The sequence below is a fragment of the Aquila chrysaetos genome, chromosome 2 (assembly GCF_900496995.4).
Source record: "Aquila chrysaetos chrysaetos chromosome 2, bAquChr1.4, whole genome shotgun sequence".
In the NCBI taxonomy this organism is placed as follows: Eukaryota; Metazoa; Chordata; class Aves; order Accipitriformes; family Accipitridae; genus Aquila; species Aquila chrysaetos.
Genome location: NC_044005.1, coordinates 41,460,458 through 41,480,636, shown reverse-complemented (window position 1 = coordinate 41,480,636; position 20,179 = coordinate 41,460,458). Strand labels below are relative to the sequence as shown.

Sequence of the window (20,179 nt, the reverse complement as noted above, 5' to 3'; positions counted from 1 at the left end):
CATCCAGATCTTCTAGAGACCAAAACATTTATAAACTCTTGCTCTAGGAGCTGGCCAGGATTAGTGGGAGAGTGCATGTATACTGAATGGCACATCTGTGCCCTCATCTAAAAATCACTGAGACTGGAAAAAGATTCTCACTGGTTTTACTGGACTGTGAACCTGACCTCAGAGCATCCTACATCATCATTTGAAATGACCTCTGCATCCTTGCCAATAAACAGCTTTCTAGAAGGCTCCAAGACCAGGTCAGTCACCACCCCAAATCACCGTCTGGATTAACACAGTACTTTAAGAAGAAAAACAGGCAAGAAACTCATTCTGGGTTAAGCTTTGCACAATATGTGGGACATTATGTTAAAAGACAACAGTAGAATTTTTGCTCACTTCAGTACAGTGAGAATTTCATACTTGTTTATTCTATGGGAGGGACTACATTCAGGTAAAATGAACAGAACATAATTAAAACATAAGACATCCCCAACTTTAAATCTCTTTGTAGCCTCAGGCCTTCTATCACTGCATATTCAGCAAAACACGGCAGGAGAGCAAAACAGACTAATTTTTACCAGCCATATCAATTTAAGAACAACACATAGAAAGTCCAACAGAATGTATTATACTTCAATAATAATAACAATAATAACAACAACAATAATAATAATAGAATTTTTACTTTGTGAAAATTCCTGTAGCAGATGTTTCAAGCAAACATAGTTCTTAAAATGTTTGAAAAACAAATTTAGCTGAATACAATCAAACCCCATGCCATGGAGTACTGCAAAGCAGCTAGATACTTACCCATTTGGCTAGAGCTTCTTTGATAGTTGTTGCTTTTGCCTAAAAATGAAACAAATTTAAATGAATATTCATTGCAAATTTTTAGTTGGCTTGTTCACTGCAAACCTATCCTGCTTGTCTACCCCCTTCTACCACTTTCCTGTATTGTCCTCCCCCAGCTGACTCTAAGAAGCTGGAACCCCTCAGTGTCTGGTAATTTTATTTTCTGGGGTACTTGGTAGCATTTTCAGAAGCAATAAACTGGCTTCGTGCAAGGACGTTATCTTCCTGATCTTACTCTCTGCCCCATCTGGAGCACAGGTTTGGGACACTGCTTGTTAGCTTTCATGGTGAAATTCAATTCAAAGATATAAGAGGTTACTGCACTGAAAAATGTGGTCTAATGCTCTTAAAACCCCACACTTTCTATTATTGTGCATTAGCAACTTCCTGTCTGAAAGCAAGTCTGTGAGTAGACAGAATGATACAGCCTCTTTAGATTCACTGAGGAAAATAAGGTACAACTTGCCAAAAATTAAGAGCAATCTGGACTGTTTATGTTTGTTTTTCTCCAACCGTTTTATGTCAAGTCACACCATGCGATGTGAAAACATGTATTACTCAGGAAAAATCTGAGAGCTGCTGTACAAGGCTTTTTAAGGATTGACCCACTGACCAACTTTCTGTTGTCACTAACTCCAACTTTTCTGCCTCACATCAGAGTCTTATCAAAACCACATGACGATATCCAAAACAGTAGTATACAGAGAAACTCTGATCTATCCTAAACATTAAACATATTCCAAGATGTCTGTTGGATTAAAAAGGTTTCAGAGACCAATCTTTCATGAAAACTGATCAACAGCCTCCTTTCTACAAAAACAGGAGGACTCTAGTTTGGGCATCTCTATTGCTCTTAAGCATAGCACTACCACATGTGGATAGAAGCAGCCTTTCAGGTAATCAGACATCCAAAAAAGGACTGTAAAAGTTAAAACCAACAAACTAACTTCCACCCAAAATCTTACAGGCAATCACCTCGGTCACAGAGCTTTAGTGTTGGGTGCTTTAAGACCCCTGGAAACTCTGGACCCAACGGCGAAAGACAACAGTTGAGGCAGCTGGATGTAAAAGAATGGCTACAGCCGCTGAACACCCAGCAACAGTCCAAGGCCCAGCAACACCAAGGAGTCCGAGCATGCATCTCAGTATGCATAAATATATACCTTCATTTAGACATGTATCACTGAGCATCCTCAGATGTTCCAGCTGCTTCCGCCCACTGATGGGCATTCGTTTTAATCCTGTCTACACCATGTGATAGCTACTCTAGGTCCCCTTGTAGATGACCTGGCAAACTCCTGCCACGGCAGTATCTCCTCCGTGTCTGCTGCACATGAACACCCGCATGACCTCCTCCTGTTGAGAAGATCACGTTCCTAGTTCCCACTCCAACAGCTTCATGAAACCTGATTAACAGCTACCAGTGTGCCAGCAAAAACAGCTGGCTTCCAGTTAATCAGGTTTTTTGGACAGAAACTTCATTGCATTTTTCATAATTATGGTAAGCAATCGTTATGTCATTTGGGTACGTGTTCTCAGTCACTCATGTTGAAGGCAGAACCGGATTTATATGACCAGTGCTGCCTTCTGTTTCAAACTCACGCCTAAAACCAGATTGAACTTCAAAGCTAGTGATCCGTGTGAGCACAAGGAGCAGCTTCTTCCCTGACCTCTGCTGACTTGTCTCTCCCGTTGTACTATCCGATTTGGTGGAAATATGAAAATCAGCATAGTGGGTTATCTGGAGAACACGTATCACAGATTTTGTCTTCTTTGAAGTGCACTTGAAATTTCTGTAGATAAATCATAGTAACTTCTGCCAAGGGAGGTTACTTAAGGGAACCCTCCCTCTGAGAAGCCGGTCTGCAGGGTTCCTCTACCTGCATATTGAACAATTTCCTACCAGTATTTAGACTAAAGAAAGTCTCGTTACTTAAAATATTCAAAATGCCAAGTGATCAATAGCTGAAATTGTCACCCTGAAGAGTCACCATCAACATGGCAGGAACAAGAAACATAATACCTTACGGGGAAAAAAACTCCATCCCCATACATATAAAAGTCATAACAAAAGAAGTATTTTTCCCCCCAAAACACGGCTGTCAGACACAGAGTATTTACAAAATTTAGACCCCCAAGAAAAAGTAAAACAGTGACACTTTGCCTTCATTTGCAAACATTTATTTATATGTTAAATAGAGCAAATCAGAATTGCACAGCAACAGATACCAAGCTAATCGCTGTAGTAATCGCAGATGCTGCTGCCTTAAAACCACGTACTAACTCAGGTTTTTAGATGATGGCATCCCGGACTCCCCACTACTTCCATCTATCCCTGAAATCAGTTAACAGGCCGCAGCCCCCCCACACCCCCGCCTCAGCCAACGCCCCGAGCCCTGGGCTGCCTTCTGGCCAGCTTACACGCTGCCCAGGCTGCTCGGCGCCAGAGACCGGCTCGGGGGGAGCCCGGACCGCGAAGGGCTCGGCTCCGCGCTGCCGCTCCTGCCACAGCCGGCGCCCCGGCGGCCGCTCGGCGGCAGCCCTGAGGGGACGCCGCTCGCACAACCCCCGGCCCCTTCCGCCTCGCCGCGCCGCGCCAGCGGAGGGGACCAGCCAGCCCCCCCGCTCCCCTCCCGGAGCAGGCCCCGGTCGTCGTGCCCTCACCGCCCCCCCCCACCCAGCCGCCGCCGCCGGGTCCCGGGGACGCCGCCGCTCAGCCTCTCCCCAAGCCCCCGGCCCCCCGAGCAGCCGCTGGGCCGGCCGCCACCCCTGCAGGCCCGGCGCCCTCCCCGGCGCTGAAGGGACCCACCATTGCCGTTGCTACCGTTAACGCTCCGGTTGCTATGGCACGGCCGCCTCCCGCGCATGCGCGGCGCCACTGACACGTCGGGGCGGGGAGGGGGGGGGCGAGCGCGAAGGCAACCGCACCTGGCGATCATAGAGAAGCGCGGCCACAGAGAAAGTCCCGTGCCGGAAGTCGCGTAGGGGGCGCTCCGCGACGCATTGTGGGACGTGGCGGGGGCGGCGGTCCTCCCGCTGGGCGCTCCCCGGCGGCGCCGGGCGGACCTCTCCCGCCCGGCTGTAGCCGTAACGGTAAAGAAGCCAGCGCCGCCGGCGTTGTCAGACGCCTTGTCTTGAAACCGCCCCGCCACGCAAGTTACAGCGCTTTGCAAATCGCCACCGGGCCCCGCCGCCGGTCTGACCCGAGGAGGTAGCGCCGCCGCTCGCAGCCGGCCCCCGCGCCCGGGGGAAGCCGCCCCGGCTTTGCCGGCTGCTCCCTGCCCGCGGCGGCCGGCCGGAGCTCTGCCGGAGCCCGGGGCGTCTCGGAACCCCAAGGTTAGAGGCGCCTGAGGCGCCCCCTCGGGTTTAGCTAGTGAAGCTAATCTATTCCCCCCCCCCCCCCCCCCCCCCCCCCCCCAGCAACAGCCTCCGTGAAACACCGTGGGAGTTTCGCCAGGCAGGGAACGCAAAACCACATAAATAACGTGGCTGTAACTAAGGCTGTCATCGGGCACTCGCTTTAATGTATGCTTCGGGAAATAGCTACCTAACCTTCAGAGTGTCTGCGACGACTCTTTGGTCTCCCACGTAGCATTGTACATATACAAAACGCTAGTGCAAAAGTTCGCTGGTTTTCTACAGACGCTTCTGTGAATTATTTTGACCAGGAATATACCTTGACCTCTTCACAAAAGGGTCTTCGCAGTAAAGTTTCATTCTTTTTATTTTTCCTCCTTTCTTTGTTTAAAAAAGTATCATTCAGCTTTCCAAACAAATGCACTATTTGGAAACAAAAACATAACGTCAAATTCTTAAACAGGCTCGCTTTTTAATAAAGGAAGCGTTTTACTTCTCTTTCAAATTGCATATATCTGACAACATCTAACACTGAATTATTTTAAAAGGCTTGTGCTTTAGAAGTGAAGTCTGAGGACTTTAAAGGTACCTGGTTTTTGGTTTATTTACAACTTAACATTTAATTCCTGAACCTCCAGCTTGCCATCTTGCATGGCAATGGATAGGCTGAGGTAGGACTGCAGCGTGGAGACACAGGTCTCGGAACCGGGCAGGTAACAAAACAGGGTTAGGGGAGGCGGTGCTGCTCCACCACAACTACACAGCCCCGACTACTGGAGAAGGCGATGACGAGGCAGACCGAACAAACAGAAACCTTTAGACAACCCTTTCCTCTATGGTTGCAACTTGGAGTGAGTTTTGGAAAGAAGGCAGGGTTCTAAGCCTGGGTGACACCAATACGCACACCACAGCAGGCTGTGGTCCTGGACTTCTGGGGCTGCCGGTTTTAGCTGTAACTCTGCAAAAGCCTCTTCAGCCAGCGAGGGAGTTTAGAGGGACTAGGCGTGAGGACATTTCGTGTGGAGTGAGCAGGATGGAGTTTCTCTTGCAAGGAGTGGATGGATAAATTGTTCAATTGGCAGTGATGGCGTGTTGAGAACATGTGACTTCAATAAAATTATAAGGAGTAGTAAGAGTTGCAGAAAGCTAATGAGACCTGAGCAGCAGCATAATGACAGTTAACTGGAGAGAAAAGATCCCTGAGAGCAAAGCAAGACTCAGTACCATAAATGAAGGTTTTGTATTTTCCTGGGCAGCTCTCAAACTGGTCTGACAAAGTGACCTTGGAAGGAGAAATTGTACTGATAGAGGCCCATGTTAAACAGGCCTTCAGCACTGGCACCATTCCAGCAAGACCCTCTCAAGAGATCAACTCATTTGGGAAGAAGTTGTTCCTTTCTACCTGAGTGGTGGGGAAAAATAAGGCACTAGCCAAAAATTAATTAGGATGCAAAACCCCAATCATCTCAGGCAGTCATGGAAAAGATATCCTAGATCTGGGGTTGGGTTGGTTTTGGGGGTTTTTTTTGGTTTTGTTTCCTTTTTTTTTTTTTTTTTTTTTTTTTTTTTTTTTTAAGTATTATGATTCTAAGTTAATCATCACCATAAGGTGACAGCTTTTTACAGTCAGTCTGTCTTAATCTTCTACTGGCTAGGTTTTCTGTCTCTCAACTCCACTTCTTCCCTAAGAACAGCTATCAGCATCTGTTGACATCATTACTAAAGAGTTCCACAAGTAATTAGTCCCTAACTTATTGGCAGGTGTTATTAGTTTAAAACAAGCAACAGAGAGAAGTAAGACTTGCATGTATCATAACTGCTTTTAACCATGCTTTAACCTATCCAACAGAATTTTAATACCCTGAGTGTCAAATGCCAATCCAAGACATGATAGGAACAGATGGATGATTACATCCCTAATACAAGACAGTGCTAGTGCTGCCATTCTCCCTGGATGACAGGAAAAGTACTCTTCATCTTCCCACTCTGCAGGTAGTTTTTGTTGGAAAGAAACAGACTGTCACCAGAAGACCACTACCTAAGGTCAAGGTATATGAGCCTCATTACAAATAGGTATCACCAGCTTCATGTAAATAGAAAACATTTCCAAAGTGTAAATGGCTGTAAATGTGAGAGTTCTGGGCTAAGGTAACTTAAGACCCACAGCCAGAATCATTTATCATTTTGATGTCAAAGTTTATCATCTATGGGTTGCCATCATTCCCCAGGTATGATCCAGTCTGTCATTGCTGAGGGTGCAGGCTAGCTGTTAAATTCTCCGAGTCATAAATACTGCAAGCAAGAAAGTACCTACTACTCTCTTCAGGTACTTGTCGCTTGATACCGTGACCAATTCAGGCTGTCAGATTTGTACTACAATGCAGCCTACTTACCATTGTTTCACTTCTCCTCTGTGTACCTAGTTAACATAACTTAGGCTAGTTCAAATAAATCCCTTTCTTTTTGGATTTATACTTGTAGCTAAGTAGTCATTTGGTTATTTCATATTTCAAAGCTCTTCTCAGCCAGTCCCTCCAATTCACCTGTCATTTTGGTGGCTCAAGCTCACTCCTCTGCAGTTCTGCAACAGCTTGCAGGTGCTTAAGTGTTCATCCCAAATGCAAGTGCAGAAACTCCTGAATCTTTCCCCAGGAGTGTTCCTGTGCATGGGCATGTGCTTTGCTCTCTCCGCCCCCCAGAACAGGCACCCCCAGAACACGATCCATAGCTACCTGACAAAATGGAGTAGAAGGAGGATCAATTCGGTGACCTGCTCCTGGATAACTCAAGAGTTCAAAGTTTTCTTTCCCGTGCTGGCGTAGACGCCCGATTGCCAGCTCAGCATATAAGGAGCTCTTCCACATACGATCATCTTCCCCTACCACTAAGAGAAAGTGACCTTCTGCTTTTTCAATGGGGATCATGCAAGGAGAATTAGCAGGATTCGTTGGGTCATCCAGAGCTTCAAAAATGTCAAATACACCAGCGTCAGAAACACTGACCTTATTCATATCAAAACGCAGCCCAGGCAGAGTCATCTCACCATAATGGAGGTCTGCAACTGTGTTTGAACTACAGCCAGAGATACAGACAGCAGCCACTACTTCTGGCAGGAAGGTGATCATGGAGAGTGCTAATTCTGCCCCTTTCCCAGTCCCAATCACTCCAACTCCTGGTCCCTTCACCTTCAGGTAAGATAGGGGGTGGGGAAGAGAGGAAGAAAGGAATAAAGGAAGTATACATTATAATGGGATTAGCCATTAAATGCCTTTGGAGTTGTGTTACTAAAAAAAAAAGAAAATGTTAGGTTAATTATTGATGTGACCTGTTGGAATGCTACAGTCTGGACCCAGGCTCCTCCTTCCGTTTAGTGTCTTATTTTTCAGAAACAACAAGAGCTGTCAAACCCCAGAAAGTAACACAGACACAAGAAGTACCATCACTTGGACCTCACCTAGTCCCTACGACATATTTTGATGCAAATATTTTCTCTTTTTCCCAAAACAGGTAGCAGGAAATTCAAGCACAGTCTATTGCTATATATGTCTCAGGCAAATAAAGTAACCTCACAAATGACGTTTGAAGGATTAATAAGTAGTATTTAGCCTTGTCCTTTTCTAGCCTGGAAAGTAAAACTGAACACAACATCCCAAGTCATCAAATCCCTTCCTTTGCTGACTATTGAGCAGTTTTGTATCATCCTTTCTTAAACTAATTTATTTCATTTTTAAAAAACCCATCTTTATCACCACTGCTCCTGTTTGGATGATATTCCAGCACTTCACTGTTCTAATGATTAGGCATCTTCTAGTTTCCAGCATGAATTTATTTAACAGACAGCTTGTGCTGGAAGAAATTCACTCTCTGCAGTCATATGCACTGCCGCCTATGCAGGACCTACACTTTTTCCATTATTGGCCCTAAACCTGCCCAGCAGAAACTGATACTCCAAAAAAATCACTGCCACCACTTGGCCATGACTGCTGAAGCCTCCCTTGTCCTGAGAGATCTCTCATTACACTCACCTTCGGGTGACGCCGTAGGAATCTAGCTGCCTCCTCAAAGTACTCGAGTTTGAATTCTTTCATGACCTTAGGCAGATCTTCAAAATCAAAATATGGCAGAGAAAGAGCAGCAAAACCACGGGTAGCCAGGAGACTGGATCTAAATTCAATCAAACCTCCTTCATCACCGTACATGTCAATCACTCCTGGAAAGGGGCCATCCCCTATATTAAAAAGAAGAGGTACAGAGGACAACTTATCAAACAGGACACTAAAAACTATCTGGTGAACAGTGAACAACAAAATATAGAAGGCTTAAGACATTTTCTATTAATACTCATTACTTCTCCATTTGCACAGCAGAGATTAGAGAACCAGTGCTGTATCCCACTTTAGCTATTTCAAACTAAGAATAGGTCCTTACCTTCCTGTAAAAATATGTGAAGAGTTAAACTTGCTTCTTGAAAAAAAAAACCAAAACTGTTCTAAATGTATTTCTCAATGGTCTTAACCTCCCACCCTCACAACAATCACACTCTAAATCAGCTATTTTCCCACAAAGAAGTCAGACCTTAATTAGCAAACTGCACGCTCGTTACTAATGAGGCAACAGCACCGAGCCCTGGAAGTAAATTCTACAAAACTTACACAAACTCTGGAAAAAGGTGCATTGAGCAAAGTGCAGCAGACACCCATTGCTACATGAAATCAACTGGACTTACCAGCTCTATCTCAACATTAGCACTGTAACACTTGGCAGCAGAACTGCTACTGCAGATGTGAGGAGACAGAGGGTAAAACTGAGAGCTATGTGGGTGCAGTTAGGTGTGCATGACTGATGCATAGATAAACATGCATATACATGTATACAGTCAGTCCCACAGAACTACAGAGATAATCAGAACCACAATTTTAACCGAGCATGCTTTTGCAGCCAAGGTCGTGTTTTGATATTACTGTATGCCACACCAGGAGATGTTAGGTTAAAGGGCTAAGGATACTACTACCTCTTGGAACTATAAAGACCCCAGGCAGGCAATTTCTTTTTTTACTTTTTTGTTTTTCCTGGCCACCAGATGTCACCACCGTTGTACTCGGAGCCAGCTGGCTACAACCACCTCAGCAGAAAAAGTACCTGCTTGTGCAAGAGTGCATTAACTCTCTGACATTACCTATACGCAATAAAGAAAAGACCTCTGGCATTTCAAGGTCCTTGAAAAAAGGAAGTTTTGGACAAGGCATGCTAGATGGTGGAAACATCCTAACTTAAAGCAAGTCAGAAAAGGACTGATACATGCTCTGGGGTTTTCTTTAAGTTCTGAAATTTTTCACAGAAGTTCAATATTCTACTTGAGAGAAAATTGGCCTGGATAAATTTATCATAATGCCATGATCAACAGTAACCTTTAGTTAACAACAGTCAGCCTTGGTGGCTAGAACAAGAAGCATTCATCGGTCACCCCTAACTGGAAAGCTTTCTACCAAGAACATGCGATCAGAACACAGTCAAGCATGAATGTGTTTCTCTCTCGTGAAGACAGCCTTTAACTTACACAAGGATCCTGGACTGCCTTTCTGAGTGCCTACACATGCCACGTATACAGTTTCTGGACAGCTCACTAAAAAGCAGGATAAAAGGAGCTAGACAACTTTACTACTGCTTAAAAACAAACAAAAACCCACACCTGTTACTCTTATGCCTGAATTGAGAAATCAGTTTCATATTAAAACTACAGCATAAGCCCACTCATGTCATCTCACTTTTACTAAAACCGGTTCATGTTTAAGATTCCTATCTTAATAGTATTAACATTTTTCCATCCCTGGAGCAAAGAAAGGTATGGTAGCAATGCTGTAACTGGATCCTTCGTCAAGAAGGATGCCAGTATAATTTAAGCAATGATTCCAGACTTTTCCACACTATTACACCACCAGACTTTCTGAAGGGAAAAATGCAGTTCTGTCTTGCAGATCTCTGGATTCCCACTGAGCTCAGCAGAAATCCAGCTCATCCGCTAACGCAGGATATATCAAAACAACCACATCTCAGTGATGGAAAATCCAGAATGCTGACTAAATATTTCATCCAAAATTCAAAGTTCAATCTCTGTTGTTGTTTTTTTCTTCAGTGGACTTTGGATCCGTATCTAAATGGATAAAGAGATTATTGGTTTGGAAATCATTCACTGAAAATACTTAAATCCCTAATAACTGTAGTGGTACTTGGGGGATTTGCTGAACCAAGTCGCTATAAAATTAGAGGTAATAGGGAGGGCAGTTCTAGTAGCACAACACTCAGGGAAATACAAGAAGTTTAAATCACGGCTCAAGTGTACAAACACCATCATAGTTGTAAGGTTTCATTTTCCAACACCACCAGCAGTCCATCAGAGTATCACACCTCATAAAGCACAACTATCCCACAAGCAGAACAGGTAGAACTTGCTCAGAAATGTTTTGCCTTTATGCCACAGAACAACCGAAGTAACTCAACTATTAACTTAGCTTTGGCTCTGGTGTAGCAGAGGTAGAATACCTATTTTCTAGAATCTCTTCTGCTGCTCTGCTTACTTGCATGTGTTTCACAGGGAAGAAAAACACCTTTTTGATTCAATTCTATTCAGGGTAAAATCCTTGGGGGATTTAGCACAGGCTCACACGATGAAGCCTATTGGCTTTTCTGAACGTTACAGATTCTGGTAGTCCAGAGCAAACATCAAACCTACTGAAAAACGGTAGACTGAGAGCAGCAACATGGTAACCACCACAACCCCTCTTCTCACTTAGCTTCTGCCTGTCTCACAAGAGCCACCTGCCCGTGCCTGCCCTGCCCGGTAAGGACCAGGCAGCGTGGCCACGCACAAGCAGGGCCGTGTCCCAACAAGCCTTTGGGAGTGTCTCCCTAAGATTTCAAGGAAAAAAACACCGGCCACCTGTCTGCAGGGTGGCGTTCAGAGCTATTAGGGAATACGGATGTCCCGGGTGCTGTCCTTGATATGTTTTTCTTTTAAAAGGGACCTTCCTTGCTCTGGACAGAGAAGCCGAAGGGTCCCGCCGGCCCCAGGGCAAAGGTCTCCGGCCGGGGCACTCACCCGGCGGCAGGAAGAGGGAGCCCCTTACGCCTCCCTCCTTCAGCCGGATCCTCCGCACGCCGGGGGCCGTGAACCACCTCTCCACCTCGGCCTTGGCCACCACCGTCCCGGGGATGGCGCCGGGCAGGCTGTGGCCCTGGTGGACCAACATCTCCACCTTCATCGGGGTGCCGGTGCTGCGCGGAACGAGCCGCTGGTACGGCCTCTCCATGCCGGCGGGGGCGAGGCTCCAGAAGAGCCCCATGGGCTCCACGCCGGTGTAGTCCCCGCCGTGCGAGGCGTCCGTGCCCAGGTGCAGCTCGCCGCGGCTGTCCGCCCGGTAGTGCGCGCACGACTGGAAGAGGCAGCCGCGCTCGTCGGCCGCCAGAGCCCGCAGGGTCACCGGCTGCCCCGGGCCCAGCCCCGCCACCCGCGTCTCCACCCGCTCGTCCGCCAGGCCGGCGGCGGGGGACACGGCCACGCTGACGGCCCGCCGCCGCGGCGGTGGGAGGGGGGGCGGCGGCGGGGCGCGGCACAGGGCCCTCGCCGGGGCCGAGGCGGCGGCGGCGACCGCTCTCCACATGACGGCGGCAGGTGAGGCAGAGCCGCTGCGCTCAACGGCAATAACGGCGGCGCGGCCGCCGCCCCCTCCAGGCAGCCTCAATCGATAGCAGAGCTGCCCCCTCCCACCCGCCTCCCCCGAGCGGCGCGTTGTTACAGCGGGGCGGGGAAGGCCGCCTCCCCCGGGGCCGTTCCCGCCGCTGCGCCGCCTCGCGCTTCTCCCGCCTCCCGCCTCAGCCCGCCTTCCCCCCTCAGGCTTCCGCCGAACCATCAAACCCTCTGGGGAAGGGAGGTGTTGGCAGAGGTTAACGTTTTATTTTAATCCGTTAAAAAACACAGCGAACGCAAACCGCTTAAAGACACCTACAGAATTCACACAGAACACAAACAGCAACTCGGATACATCCACTCAGCTTGGGTTTGTAAGGCACTAACGTGTTAAAAACTTATTTCTGCACGACAGCGCAAGCCCCCCAGTGCCCCATGAGCAATGTTCGGTGCGTTTTCTTTCAAACTCGTACCCGGGCGCCAAACATTCCCGAGAGAGTGCCCCGCAGCCCCCCGCTCCTCAGAGAGAACCAGCAAGGAAGGCCGGCGGCCTGCAGGGCCTAGCGGGAGAGAGACCAGCGTCCGCCACAGCAACCTCACCGCCCCTTCCAGCCTGCCTCCCCGCTCACGACAATGGCAGCTCCTGCAAAGCTGCCCGCCTAGCACTCGGTGGGAACGCAAAGTTGCCTCAAGGAGCTGTCACACCGGCTTCGCAGCCTTGCTATTTTCACCAGCACTTACAAGCAGGCTGCTGTGGAGGCATTAAGGGAATGTACGGGCAGGGAGAAACGCTTGTGAACTTCCCAAAACCATACAAATGTCTCATTTCTATTGCATGTGCCCAGAATGTCATGTTAGGCTACAGGGTGCTGTTGTCTATAAATGGGAGATGTGTTATCTGAGGATCCAGGCACAGTATTGCTGCTTTTGTCAAGTGAAACATTCGATATTAAGTGTTAAGGCAGACGTATTTCAGCGATGTGGGAGAAGAAGAAAGAGCAAGGAGGGAGAGGGAAGTGCACAGAGCAACCAGAAACATCACCAGAGGCAGGAAGAGAGAACAGCTGCTTCCTGAAAAACTAGAGCACAAAGCTGGCTCTGGTGAGGGCAATAGCGTACAACATGTTTCCTCTGAGAAAGCCAAGGCAAATTTTCATCCCAGTTCTCAGCTTGGATGAGTTACCTTCCACTTAAATTCACATTCAAAGCAGACCCAGCCTTACCACCACCATTTTTCCACAGCTTGTAATCCCATACTACACACAACAGGAGGCCAAGACCTCTAACCGAGGTTAGAGGAGTGTGTTAAAAGGAAGCAGCTCTCATGCTGTTGCCCACTACCACCCTCCAAGAAACCCAACAGCTAATTCCCTGATGTTCTTTGTTCTCATTCAGAACCATTTAACAAAACAAACTTGAAACACCAACATCTTCATCTGCAAAGTAACCTAACTCACATCACATCTTATTGGATATTCCAGATGGCTTGCCCGAGAGGTGTTTGCGGAAGAAAGCTAGGATCTGCTGCCAGGCATCTATCTGTGCCTCGCAGTGTGCCTTGGGCTCCCCTCCCCACACCACAGGCATGCCAACTAGCAGGTGCATTGAGGCTGCACACATTGGGAAAAAGGGGGGTTCAATGTAGTGCCCTGCTCCAGGATAACAGACTATCTCAGGCTTTTCCTTCCCATGAGCTTGCAAACGTTTGCTCCCCTCAACTGCAAAGAATTCGCTTTTCCAGTTGCGATCATCCTGGCCAACAATGAACAAGAAGCGACACTCGGCCTTCTCCAAAGGGATAAAGCTTTGGCGGTCAGGCCCTTCTAGAGGGTTGCTCAGTACATCGAAAATATCAGCAATCCCGGACTTGTTGACCTTGACGCGTTTTGCACTGAAACTAAGGGGTGGAATGGTGATGTCCTTGTAGCGAAGCACTGCACCCACGTTTGCCACTGAACCGTTGATAAGGGCGGTGGCCGTGATGCCCTTTAGGAAGGAGGCCATGGAGAGGCACAGGTCACCCCCCTTCGAGATTCCAAGCAACCCAATCCCTGGACCTTTAACCTGGAGGGGAGAGAAGAGAAACCACAAGCAATGAACCACAGCATGCCACTTCTTTAAAATGATGCCATGTTCGCAGCAGTGTCTGTCCTGAATCTGGACCCCAGGTATAGGCATCCAAGGTCCTGTGTGCAGGGCCCACGTCTGAGGGAGCCTGGGGCACTGTTCCGTGCTCAATTTACGATCATAAGACCTGCTGAGACTGCAGCATCTTCCTAACAAAGCTACAAGGCTCAGTGCCAAAGCATACGCAGAGGGTACAGCGGTGCTTGCAAAAAGCATGCAGATGTGCAGCCCCAGATTCCCTTTGCATATAAGGCAGTTCAGGGAAGAAGAGGGAAGGGGCAAGGGAAGCCTCTTCTACAAATGCTTTCTTTCAGTGCAAAATGCTCACACTCAGCAATGACTACGATACTGTCATCAGTTACGATAACGTATTTCTTATATTCAACCACTGTCTCCGATTCCCCTATTAAGAAGCTAACATGGGGTAGCAGACACTACATCAGCTGCTCTCCTGTTTCTCTAGTATGCTTAGCGTCTAACTCACAGTGAAAAGGAAGTGTTCTGAGGTAGCTTACTCATTAAAATGTATCTTAAAAAAATAACCCATTAAAACCATTTTTCTAAGCAAATTGTACAGTCCTCTGGAGTCAGTCTAGAATAGGTTACCTTCATTTTCTCTTACACAGGCAAATTAACTAGAATAGGAAAGCTAAATGATCTTACAGGGTGCTGAAATCCTCTAAGGATATTGGAAGAAGGTTAGCTAATATCACAACTGCTCCAATATCCAAAGACACTCGGGGGTAAAAAGGCTCTGAGACAGCATCAAAAATTAGTACTTTTGTACCTTATCACCAGTGTAATAGGCTCCAAACCCACTGACTTTGAAGCATGGAAAGGGGGAAATTAGAAAATATGGCTGAAACTTTGCAACGTGTTAAAAACATGGGGAGGGCATCAGTGGAGGTGTAATGGGAGGCTATGGTACTGCTCTCAGGTGAAAAAAACGTGGGGGGGGGGAGGAATTTTCAGAGTTTTTTGGGCAGAGAGGTGGCATTAGTAGTTAGGGTTAGGGCGACTGAAAAGCAACCAAGACCTTTAACAACTACTCAACTTTCTGAAGTTGAGGAAGGTATTTATTTTGAGTTCTCCAGAGAAACCAAGTGTTGCGTTGTGCAATTCTAGTTGTCATGCACAGCTACTTGGAAGGAGATGCAGAACTTATCAGGGTTCTCTTCCAAGAGGTGTTGATTTAGAAGGATCCCCAAGTTCACAACTAGCTACTAAAACCCACACTCACCAAATACCAACATTTGGAGTGATTTTAAGAGCTTATACAATACACAGCAACAAATGTGTACTGGTGGACTCCCTTAAGACCTGGATCACAGAAGGTTATCATGTGCTCTGCGGCTGAAAAGGGCATTTAGTTCTGAAGGACATTCTACAGAGCATAAACCAAAAGCCCTGCTGGAAGTCCAATAAGCCTCCAGGCAACTAGTACCCTAGTTGTGACACTGGGTTGAATGGAGCAGAAATTACCAGTATGTGACCTATGTGTCACTGTGTCACCTGGCCAGTTCAAAAGGAAGAACTGGAATAATCTGCCAGAGAACCATCGTAATGGGAGCTAAAGATATAAACCAAATTAATTACAGCCAACTTGAACGGAGATGCTATTTTAAGTACAGCAGCTCTGCCCCATCTGCAGTCTGGCAGGACCTGACTAATTAGAGTTCCCTGTAGTGAGAGAGTGTCAATGAACAAACCAACCTGGGTGTGTTGTAACATATAGTTTACGGCTTCTTCAAAATATTCCAGGTGGAATTCCTTCATGTCTTTGGGGAGGTCTTCATAGCCGTAGAAAGCCAGAGCCAGCACAGCAAAGCCATAGTTGGCCAGCAGGCATGCCCTGTATTCAGGGAGTCCTCCTCCGGTTCCATACAAGTCAATAATTCCTGGAAAGGGGCCACTTCCTGAAAGAGACCACATAATAGGACACATTAACCTGCAATTTTTAATTTATATTCCAAATTCATAGGCCTGGGAATGCGTCTTTTTAAAAAAGAGAAAAACATAGAGCAGCAGAATGGTACTAAGGGTCCTAAATTGCTGTGCCAGTTTTCAGTAAATGGCTACATTGCTTCAAGATCAAACAAGACAGCACAAAATAGCAGGCCTGCTTATGTTTTGGATAACATCAGGGAACACGTGGCTGGAAGGGAAGGAATCCCTTGACAGTCACAAATAGTTCTCTCTGTCATGTAAATTCACTGCAAAGGTATCAAGCTCTGCTTCAAAAATAACCACGAGGCTTCTCCCTAGTGCATTTCTCAGAAGACCGATCCAAAAAATCTCATCTTCTGATGGTTCCAGCTTTTCAGTTTCAGTGTAAATGTACTACTGCCATTTATTCTTGGACAAAGAGAAGAAAACATTTGTAACCAGCCTTGCTAACCTGGTGAGGGAAGCTTTACGTTAGGTTCATCATGAGACAGGGACTGAAGTCCAGAGCCTAGAGAGATTGCTGCAAAATGATAACAAAGTATGGAAAGGAGGAGGCCAAGAGGGAGACTCCTATTGCTGCTCAGAAGAGAGGGTAAGGCTTCCCTCAGGTGTTTGCAGGCTAACACACAAAACTTGGGCAACAAACAAGAACAACTGGAAATTCACCTCCAGCCACAGGGCTACAAAGCAGAGTCAGGGACGTTGGCTGGGACAGCATGTATGATTTTGGCACTATCACGAAAGAGTTACTGGGGAGAGGCAGGGAATAAGGGGGAGAGGGGAAGGCACGTGCTACGAGGAGCCCCCTGAGTACACGGGGTTCCAGACATATGCTTGCTGAAAGCCTCTGGGTCACAGGCAGAAGGAAGGGTGGGATGGGGGCAGGGGGTTGCTGCTAGAGACTACCCAGCCAAGAGGAGGCAAGAGATGAAGCATCCCACAGACAACTAGCAGAAGTCTGGACAGCTGCTGGGAGGACAAGACAGCGTTTGTAAGGCAATCTGAAAACCTCACAGACCCTCTCGATCATTTTCTGAGAAAAATACTGTAAGGGCAAACTTGTCTAATGCTTACTTGATCTTCTGCTCACAAACAGAGAAGAACCGGAGAAAAACATGGCAGCAAAAGGCAGCTTGGGCTGCAGCAGCTATGAAATGATTGAGTTGAGGATCTGGGGGAAGGCTGGGAAGGGAAGCAGCAGGCTCAGGACTCTAGACTTTTGAACAGCAACCTTCAACTAACTCAGAGGACTACTAGCTGAATTCCCTAGGAAACAGACAGGTAGAGGAAAGGTACCTTGAAGACTAACTGACACCACCTCCCACGGCATTTGGAAATAAAAAGGGACCTGTGATCAATGCCTTCATGTCCAATATGAGTTGATAAAACAAACTCACGTTTGTTTTAACACACGTAGCTGCGCTACGTGAGGAGCGTGGCCAGCAGATCAAGGCCGCTTGGGCTGATCAGGCCGCTCCTTGAAGAGTGCCCGGTGCCAGCTGGCGAGGTCCAGCTCCCCCTTGGCCTCTGCCTGGTACCGTGCTCAATGGGGGTCTGGAGGGGGTCTGGCTCCGGGCCTGGGAGCACAGGGCCGAAAGCCGAGGCAGCACCCGCGAGGGAAGGAGCCTGGTACGGCCCGTACTCACCGGGCGGCAGGAAAAGCGTCGCACGGATCTTCCCCTCTCGCACGGGGACTCTCCGGACCCCGTCCCGCAGGAACACCCGCTCGTGCTGCGCCTGGGCCAGGAGCTGTCCGGGGGGGTCCCCGTGGCCCTCGAACACCTCCAGCTGCAGGGGGAGAGGGGTCCGCACGTCCCGCTTCACCAGCCGCCAGAAAGGCTTCTGGGGCTGCAAAGCCCAGAGCAGCCCCATGGGCTCCAGGCCGGAGAAGCTGCCTCCCGGCAGCGCGGGGCAGCGGGCGAGGTCCAGCTCCCCGTCGTCCCCCGCCCGGTATCGGGCGCAGGCCTGGAAGAGCTCGCCCGTCTCGTCCTGCAAGGACGTCCGCAGCGTGACCTGCTGCCGCGGGCCGAGGCCCTGCACGGCGATGGCCAGCGGCTCATCGAAGAGGCTGCGGACGGCGGGCGAGAAGCGGACGGAGGGGGCCATGGAGGCGAGGCCGCGGGCGGGGGCCGTCCCGGGGGTCCGCGCGGGGCTGCAGCGCTGTGGGGCGGCGGGCGCGGGGCTGGGCCGGGGCAGCCGCTCCTGCCAGCCGCGGGAGATCGCCCGGCGCAGGGAGCGGGCTGTCGCCTGGCACATGACCTCGAGTCGCTTCCACCGCAGGAGGCGGATTCCGGGACGGGTCCCCGCGCGACCGGCTCCGAACTCGGGTGGGCGGTCCGGGAGCGCCGCCGGCTCGCCCCGGCGGGGAGGAGCGGAACGGCAGCTCCCTCGCCCCGCCTGCCCGCCTGCCTCCTCCCCTGCCTTCCCCCCGCTCCCCGGCTGCCCGGGGCTTGGCTGCCGAGGCCCGTCTCGGCCCCGAGGAGCTGCTCCTCGGTGTCCCCCCGAGCTCCCCAGGGCCGGGCGGGGCAGGGCGGGCGGAGGGGTTGACGAGCCACCGAGCGGAGTCGCGGTCGGGACTCGCTGTCGGGACAGGGAAGGGCCTGTGCGCGACCAACCGCACGGAGATGGGGCAGGCCGGGCAGCGCAGGGGCTCCCGCCCGCCAGCAGCGACCCTGGGCCGGGCTGTACCCGTTCGGTTCTGATCCCATTTTCTCCCCGTAATTCCAAAGCAAGAAGGGTACCGCGTTCTTCTGAAAGAAGATTGTGCTGACTATAAATCAAGCAGAAGAGCTTGTAGGATGACCAAGGCATCTTGGTTAAAAAGAAGAGGCCCCCAGTCAGAGCACATTCTTCTGAAGGGGAGACCAACCCAAGGCACGGAAGACGAACACCTCATCCAGCAAGAAGAGCTGGTTCCCAGCAGTCTGACCGGTAGTTCCTTGCTAGCCATTGTCCATAAAAGAAGGGTAATCATAGTTTTTTACCTTGCCTTGGGTTGCAAATTGAAAAGTATTGATACTTAAGAAATATGGAGATCTTCAGGACTGGAGGACATTAGAGAAGGATGAAGTATTGCTATTGCAAGTGTATTTGTAGCATTATTATGCATTGCATATGCCATTATTATTATTAATTCAAACGTGCACGGAAAATGCATTCCTATTTTTATATAGGGAACAAAGCATGAAGCAGATAAATTGCTTTCTTATTCTGAAACTAAGTGATCAGTTTGTCACTAGGTCTGAAATCCTCCAGCACATTTAGGCATCTCACCATTTTTCTCAGTGGAAGTCAGCGTAATGATCCTGAAGGGAAGACCATTGTACACCAAGCAGTTAGTGACCCACAACAGAGTTAACCCGAGCACGCCCAGGCCTGCCCTGTGCCGCGCTGCATGTATGGTGTGGCTTTCAGGTCTGTGCTGTGCTGCACAGATCCCCTGGCTGCAGAAGAGATTGAGCCAGCTCCTCCTTACAGAGGAACCTGCAGGCAGCTCCCACCCAGTACCTGTGATTATGCCACCTGCATGGCCTTGCCTTTATCGAACAGTGCAGCAAGACATTCTCATGCGAACATTGTTTCTATTTGACTGTGGACATGATAAATAGAGCTGTTTCCTTATATAAAAATCTTACGATACCTTGAAAGACCAAAAGGGGAGAATCTCTGCTACGGACCGTGTCAGAGTGGCATGCTGCATGTGGGTCAGAGTCCTGTTACATGCTACACTGCTCAAGGTTCCCAGCATCTAAAGGGATGTAAGATTATCTATGCTATTCTCTTCTTTGAGTGTTAGCTCTAATAAATAACATTTTTAATGACACCTTATAGAATGCGAATGCCTTTCTTACTGGGATCATAATGGACCAGCACCTCCTAGTGCAAAACCTTGGCACAGTTGGCAGGTCTCAGTGAGAAATGCCTTTATGGAGAAAGAACAAAGAAGAAAAGAAACTCTGTGCCTGGCTGGCCCTGCACAAATCCGTGAGGGGTATTTGCAAAGTGTTTAGCCCAGGCAGTTTCCCCAGTGGATTTAGAAACTGAGGAGGAATTATCAGAATGCCCCAGCCCAGCTGAAGTACTATGCTGTCTCAGAAAACAGAGGCCAGGGAAAGGAAAAGCTAAGAATTTGTGCCACCTTTGGTTGTTATTAACATGCTTGAAACGGCCATTGGGGTGCTTGCAGCCAACGCAAAGAGAGCTGCATGAGCTACTGGTGCA

At 48.7% G+C, this 20,179-nt stretch overlaps 2 protein-coding genes across 8 annotated transcripts in view; both read right to left on the bottom strand.

Moving 5' to 3' along the window:
* The window catches only part of DNAL1 (dynein axonemal light chain 1), a 31,754-nt gene extending 15,887 nt beyond the window's left edge, over nucleotides 1–15,867 (bottom strand). For 3 of the 7 annotated variants that reach the window (XM_041127354.1, XM_041127355.1, XM_041127358.1), the window contains exons 1-4: nucleotides 11,297–11,924; nucleotides 8,226–8,428; nucleotides 7,203–7,385; nucleotides 802–840 (exon numbers count right to left, since the gene is read on the bottom strand). In XM_041127354.1, coding sequence (XP_040983288.1) covers nucleotides 802–840; nucleotides 7,203–7,385; nucleotides 8,226–8,428; nucleotides 11,297–11,858 — 987 coding nt within the window. In that variant the 5' untranslated portion in view covers nucleotides 11,859–11,924. The other 4 variants (XM_041127362.1, XM_041127361.1, XM_030035377.1 and 1 more) reach the window with 4 other exon arrangements.
* LOC115334017 (acyl-coenzyme A thioesterase 1-like) lies at nucleotides 12,132–18,700 on the bottom strand. The gene is made up of 3 exons (XM_041127352.1): nucleotides 17,605–18,700; nucleotides 15,725–15,927; nucleotides 12,132–13,948 (listed from the first exon to the last, which is right to left on the bottom strand). Exons 1-3 carry the CDS (start codon nucleotides 18,212–18,214, stop codon nucleotides 13,343–13,345), a joined length of 1,419 nt encoding a protein of 472 aa, XP_040983286.1. The 5' UTR covers nucleotides 18,215–18,700; the 3' UTR covers nucleotides 12,132–13,342.
* Nucleotides 18,701–20,179: the final 1,479 nt, after the last annotated feature.